This window comes from Sinocyclocheilus anshuiensis, unplaced genomic scaffold, assembly GCF_001515605.1.
Source record: "Sinocyclocheilus anshuiensis isolate Anshui unplaced genomic scaffold, SAMN03320099.WGS_v1.1 scaffold1272, whole genome shotgun sequence".
Lineage (NCBI taxonomy): Eukaryota > Metazoa > Chordata > Actinopteri > Cypriniformes > Cyprinidae > Sinocyclocheilus > Sinocyclocheilus anshuiensis.
Genome location: NW_015547713.1, coordinates 658,493 through 665,161, shown reverse-complemented (window position 1 = coordinate 665,161; position 6,669 = coordinate 658,493). Strand labels below are relative to the sequence as shown.

At 35.5% G+C, this 6,669-nt stretch overlaps 1 protein-coding gene across 1 annotated transcript in view; it reads left to right on the top strand.

Annotated features, from left to right (window-relative positions):
• LOC107704098 (anoctamin-10-like) overlaps positions 1-6,669 on the top strand; it is a 47,866-nt gene that overhangs the window by 10,185 nt on the left and 31,012 nt on the right. Inside the window, exons 8-12 of the mRNA XM_016506945.1 lie at positions 1,177-1,232; positions 1,516-1,590; positions 1,708-1,890; positions 2,107-2,298; positions 3,926-4,054. Of these exons, the coding sequence (XP_016362431.1) occupies positions 1,177-1,232; positions 1,516-1,590; positions 1,708-1,890; positions 2,107-2,298; positions 3,926-4,054 (635 nt within the window). The remainder of the gene's footprint in view (positions 1-1,176; positions 1,233-1,515; positions 1,591-1,707; positions 1,891-2,106; positions 2,299-3,925; positions 4,055-6,669) is intronic.

The window sequence follows — 6,669 nt, the reverse complement described above, 5'->3', positions numbered from 1 at the left end:
GAATTAATAATAGTCAGAAGAGGATCTATGACTTCTGGAAGCACCTCTTTTAGGAGCTTAAATGGAATAGGGTCTAGTATACATGTTGTTGGTTTAGATGATTTAACAAATTTATAAAATTCTTCCTCTCCTATAATAGAGAATGAGTGGAATTGTTCTTCAGGGGATCTATAGTGCACTGTCTGATGCAATACTGTAGCTGACGGCTGCATGGTTACAATTTTATCTCTAATAGTATCGATCTTGGATTTAAAGTAGTTCATAAAGCCATTACTGCTGTGCTGCTGGGAAATGTTAATGCCTGTTGGTGCTTTATTTTTTGTTAATTTAGCCACTGTATTGAATAAATACCTGGGGTTATGTTTGTTTTCTTCTAAAAGAATAACAGTTAGCTTTAAACTAAATCTTATGCAAGCCAGTTTCTGCCTCAGTCAAAAAAAAAAAAAAGGTAATTGTGAGATGAAGTTTTAAAGTCGCATTGTAAGATTTAAAGTCACTATTGGGACATGTAAAGTATCAATTCTGAGAAATAAATAAAAAAGAAAGAAACAAAATTGTAATTGTGATATATAAAGTCACAATTTTTTTTTTCATCAGAACCCTGAGGTGTCTAGTGCCTTTACCAGGAACATCACCTAAAATTTACTTGAGTCTAAATCAGTGATTCTCAACATTTTCAATAGCACCTTATTGTCCAATACAATATTTGAAGGAATCCCCCCTATTTCCGGAATATTTGCTGTAATTTAGGACAAAGCTGTTTTTGGACTTTTAATTTATATATTGAATTAACTATTCAATTTACGATTCCGCAAGTTGTGTTTTGTTTTCCAGAACCGTATGTTGTTCATTAAAAGAAATAGTTATTGAGGGAAAACAAAAATAAATATGATTTCAGTTTATATTTAGATCTTCTTGATTTTTTAATTTTAACATTTTAATGTAGATTAGAGTTAGATTATTTTAATATATTATTAATAATTTATTATTTATTTAAATACTTTTGGCCCCCTAGTTGAGAATCACTGGTCTAAATCATATTTCTGTGTGACTTTGCCATAATTTAATGTAAATGCTATTAATGCCTCACACTAATTGCTATTTCACAACAATTATTTTCTAGATGTTACCTTCCAACATGGAAGTAAATCGCATTCCTTGTATTTTATTTTTCAGAAAACCATAGACTGGAGTCATCATTTCAAAATCACCTTGTGCTCAAGGTTTTGGTGGTATGCTTTCAAGTTTTTTGTCTGTTCATTCACATCTTCAGTCTTATAACGGCAGGTTTAACTATTTCATTTTTTATTTTACTTCTTGTAAATATATTTCTGCCTGTAATATAGGGTTCCCACTGAGTCTCTGTATCATTGTATTTGACTATAAACAATTGGATAGTAGTGGAAATGCAGTGGTCTAAAATGTGAGAACCCTGGCATTATTACAATTATGCAAATTTCTCAAGTGAAAATGTAGTTTTAATTATTGTTTTTTTGTTTGTTTGTTTGTTTCCAGTTTAACTTTGTAAACTGCTTTGCCTCTCTCTTCTATATTGCCTTTGTCATGCAAGATATGGTGCTTTTGAGACAGGTCAGTATTTCACACAAAACTCAGCTGCTTCGACAAGCAATAAATCAAGTGTAGTTGAATGACTTAATTACAACTTTACAAGATGCCTTATGGTTGTCTCTGTGTGTGTATCATTAGAGTTTGGCCACGCTGCTTATCACCTCTCAAATCCTGAATCAAGTGATGGAGGCCTTCCTGCCATACTGGCTGCAGAGGAGGAGGAACAAGAAAGTCCATAAGAGGATGAGGAGAATGATGGGTGATAAAGAGCTCCCCCTGCTGGAACAAGTTCAGCTGGAGACCGAAATGAACACCTATCTGGTAGGTTCCAGTAACTGTGATCAGTTGGGTGCCTTGAGCTGTGAAAATTATATAATTACCAGCACATAGGATATACACTCTTTTGAAGTCCACTTCAAATGTTAGTCAAGGTTTCTTCTTGCACCAAAACCAGTCATCATTTAAATTTTACATGACCATTTCCGTTCCTTTCTGACCTTTAAAACTGAATCTCTCTGAAATAACTTTGGTCATCAGGGCACATTTGACGACTACCTCGAGCAGTTCCTGTTGTTCGGCTATGTGAGTCTGTTCTCCTGTGTGTATCCGCTGGCCGCTGTGTTGGTGGTGCTGAACAACATCACTGAGGTTTATTCTGACGCCTTCAAGATGTGCCATGTTTTCAAGCGTCCCTTCTCAGAACCAGCAGCAAACATCGGGGTGTGGCAGGTGAGAAAACCTCATGAGAAAGCCTCACATCCTGATAATTTACTGTACTTTAAAGAAAGCTTAAGAGACATAAGAAATGTACAATGCAGGGTATAATCTGACAAACTTCAAAAACAGTAAAAATGACTATTTCAATCATAATGATAATGCAGCTTGTCATCTGGATGTTTGTGTTAAATATAAATCCAGAAAAAAGTGTTGTTTTAACAATAGCAATCAAAAATACGACCTTCTTTCTTTAATATTAATTGAATAAAAGTTCGTTTAAAAATAACAAATTATTATTATTTACTTTTATTTATGACCTTGTATAAGGAAATATGCTGTTTGTGGAACACAACATGAGAAATTGAGAGAAGTCTTAGTAGCAGCTCTTTTTCATAAAACACTGACCTTCAGAAATCATTCTAATTATTTGGTGCTCAAGTAACATTTCCTATTATTAATGTTGATGTGCTCAAGTAACATTTCTTATTACTATCAATGTTGACAATTATTTAAAAAAAAAAAAAAAAAATTCTGGAAACCATGATACATTTTCCCCAGAATTCAAAAGAACAGCATTGAAATAGATTTTTGTAACAATCAATTTATTGTGCCCTTGCTGAATGAATAAATAATAATAATGATAATAATAAACCTTACTGACCCTAAACGTTTGAATAGTAGTGTACATGGTTATCTGAAGCAGTGTGATAATAATATTGTGTGATGACGGGATTTTCATTGTTGGGTGAATTACATTGTGTGTGAAGGCCCATGAATGAAGGATTTGGCTCAGTTATACTCGTATTCAGAGAAAAGGGTATGTGAAATTGATATCACGCAGTGGTGGACAGAGTACACAAATCATGTACTTGAGTACATGTACAAGTCAAGTACAAATGCTCCAGTAAAAATATAAGTACTACTTTAAAGTTCTACTTGAGTAAATGGTTCAAAGGTACTTGTTTTTAATGTACTGAAGTATCAAATGTAAAATTCCATCATTTATTTATTTAATCAGATATGCTTCATCCTATTACTCAGAATACCTATGAGTCAGAACTAGCCAGAACAAGTCATACGGAAGATTAGTGGATTAGCAGACATTATGCATAACCAAAAAACAACCACACTAATCTCTCTTATATATCTGATATCCACTTACATGTATATGAAAAATAATTTTAAGCATTTAAAGTTATTAAGACTAAATGTACAGAAACATGTACAGTAGTCAAGTCTGTCCCAACATTTAAATGGTACTATATATTTACACACCAGTGTTATTTCAGTATTATTTATGTACTATTAGAGTATTTGTTAATATTTTCAATTAGATTTTTAGTTTTCATTTTATTTTGAGTTTTAGTATTATTGTTATGTGCCTTTGCCATTTTTATTTAATTTTTTAATTTATTTAAATATTTCTACTTCTATTTCTAAAAAGGTTTTTGTCATTTTAATACTACAACTTAAACTTTATTTTTTTTTAAATTGAAGTATTTAGTATTTTATCTCATTTTTATATCTTATTTTATTGAAACTTTATTTCAATTAGTTGTATTTAACAACACACACACACACACACACACACACACACACACACAAACAAAACTAACATTTGATCTTTTTATTCTTCCAGTTGGCATTCGAGACGATGAGCATTATCTCAGTGGTGACCAACTGTGCCTTGATTGGTTTGTCCTCACAAGTGAAAGCGTACTTCCCTGAATCAGAGACTCAGATGATCCTCATTGTGGTGGCAATAGAGGTAACATATTCTCTTGTCCTTACACCATGATAACCTTTAACCCCCCTTTGCAATGGCCCAAATGGTCCATAAGGTGGCATCAGTGAGTTGTTTTCCTTCTGCATGTGAGTGTATGAGTGTCAAAGGGTGCTAAACTTGGCCTTTTTTCCTTAATCACCATCAGGGCCGTTTCTAGGCATAGGCGAGCTAGGCGGTCGCCTAGGGCGCCACCAGCTGAAGGGGCGCCAATGAGCGCACGTACTGGCACTTTTAGCAGGGTTGTGATAAAGAGTAGCACGGTCACCCTGAAATATGACTGCTGCCCCCACTGGATCCCCCAACATTATTGGGCTAGAGTACTGTCAATCTGACGATGCCTGTATGCCACTAGATCAGAGTGCTGTCAGTTGCTGCCTGATTGTTGCATGCAAAGTTTGCATTTGGAGCGCTCAACAACGCCATTAGATCAGTGGGCTCTGTCAGTGCTTTGGCAAGGTAACACCTTTTTTTGCCATGCAATAAAGCTAAGTTCAAAGGCCAATTTAAAATATTGGTACAGTAAATAAAGTGCACAAAATCAGTATTTTGTTTAGGCAGTATTTGTGACACTTTTGTGGCACATTTGTCAAAATATTTGTGGCAGATTTGTCCAAAAGGTGTGCGTTTTTTGCGCCAATGCATTGTTAAAGGATCAGCGTGTCATGTAATATTCCCATATAAACTTTAACATCCAATTAAAAAATATTTGTATAGTAAAATTCGGGGGGGGGCAATAGGGATTTCGCCTAGGGCGTCAAATTGGCTAGAAACGGCCCTGATCACCATCCTGGTGGTTTGGATAATGCAGAAAACATAGTGTATTAGACTGTCAGTTTGTGTAACAGAAGAATCCAGATCCCCACTACTGTGGAGCTCCAGTCCATATGGGTTAATGTCAGAATTAAACAGGAGGTTCAGTAAAGGATAAGCTTTGCTTCTAGCCTCAGGAGACCTACTCAAAATAACTGACCCAAAGCATAGAGAGAAACACGCACAAACACACTAGAGACTTGTGTTTTTTTGGGGAAGGGAAAATGGAACTCTTGAAATTCTGTGGGGATCTGGGGAGGAATTCATTGTGCCATGTCTTGTTTTCCGCTAATTAAACTTTACAGTAATCACTGGAGTTGTAATTAGGCCATACTGATTCACGCACAGCATCAGCGTACCGTGACAGAATTTTAAATAAAACCCAAAACCAGTAGGCTTTGTTGCTTCGTTCTGCAACATTAAATCAAGTAAACGTAATCCAAATTGACCGAAGTCAGAGAAGATATGCATGTCAAATCAAAAGCAAACAGTAGTGCTGTCACCTCATATAGGCAGTATTTGAAGTTCTAATTCAGATTGATTGGATTGAGTTTGGCTGCTCCTGCTGGTTGGTGGGAATTGATTTGTTTAGGGCTGGTTCAGCTGGAGTACGGGTATGCTGGCTACACTGGAACAGCTGCTGTCTGCTCGGTTCACGGCAGGTCAGCTCACTGCTCCAAATCAACTTAGTTTGTGGGTGAGTGTGTGGCTACGCTGTATCTCTGTATCTTTGTATCTCTGACGTGTTCCTGTGAGGGTCATGGCACTCATCAACATTCGATAGCTCAGATGGTAGAGCAGAGGATGTTACATTAGGACAGTTGTTTAATCTATCGGAGTGTCTATTTATAGCCTTGTTGGCAGAGGCTATTTACACTAGCTCCACCCACAAACGTGTGATCGGGCTAGTCAACACTATAAAAAAACGGCTATCAGTTGTTAGCTCCAGTGGCGTAGATGGTAAAGCGCGTAACGTAGTCTTTTTTGTTTTTTTGACGAGATCGAACCGGGTTCGAATCCGCCTTTTGCCGAACTTTTTTTTCTCTCTTTTCAAATCTCATATCACATCGGAAAGGCATTTATTTTCAATAAAAATGAAGGAAATTATCAAAAAGTTGAAAATAAAGTATCGGGTAGGGTTAGGGTACGTGTAGGGTACATGGTAACGTGTGTACTGTAGTCTTTTTGACGCTATTGACTCGGGTTCGAATCCGCCTTTTACCGAACTTTTTTTTCTCCCTTTTCAAATCTCATATCACATCGGAAAGGCAATTATTTTAAATAAAAATGAAGGAAATAATCAAGTTGAAAATAAAGTATCGGGTAGGTTTAGGATAGGTGTAGGGAGGGCTGTATTGTCCCAATAAGGTGTCATCCATTTAATAATTTGAATTAAAATTATAATTTACACTCAATACGTTATTCCTGCATACTGTTTTATAATGTACTATAATAATGAGGTGCAGATAATTGCCACTATTTGCAATAAGTAGTATAAATAGCAGAAAGTCCAGCTATTTTAACAGTGTAAATAGAATCTATCGCTATTTGCACTGTGTAAATAGCATATTGTTAAAAATACTATTTTCACTTAGTGTAAATAGAATCCATTGCTATTTGCACTTAGTGTAAATAGCATCTATCACTAAGAAAATATGCTATTTTCACTTAGTGTAAATAGCATCTAATTGCTATTTACACTTAGTGTAAATAGCAAATATTGCTATTTGCACTTAGTGTAAATAGCCTCTATCGCTATTTACACTTAGTGCAAATAGCCGCTGCCT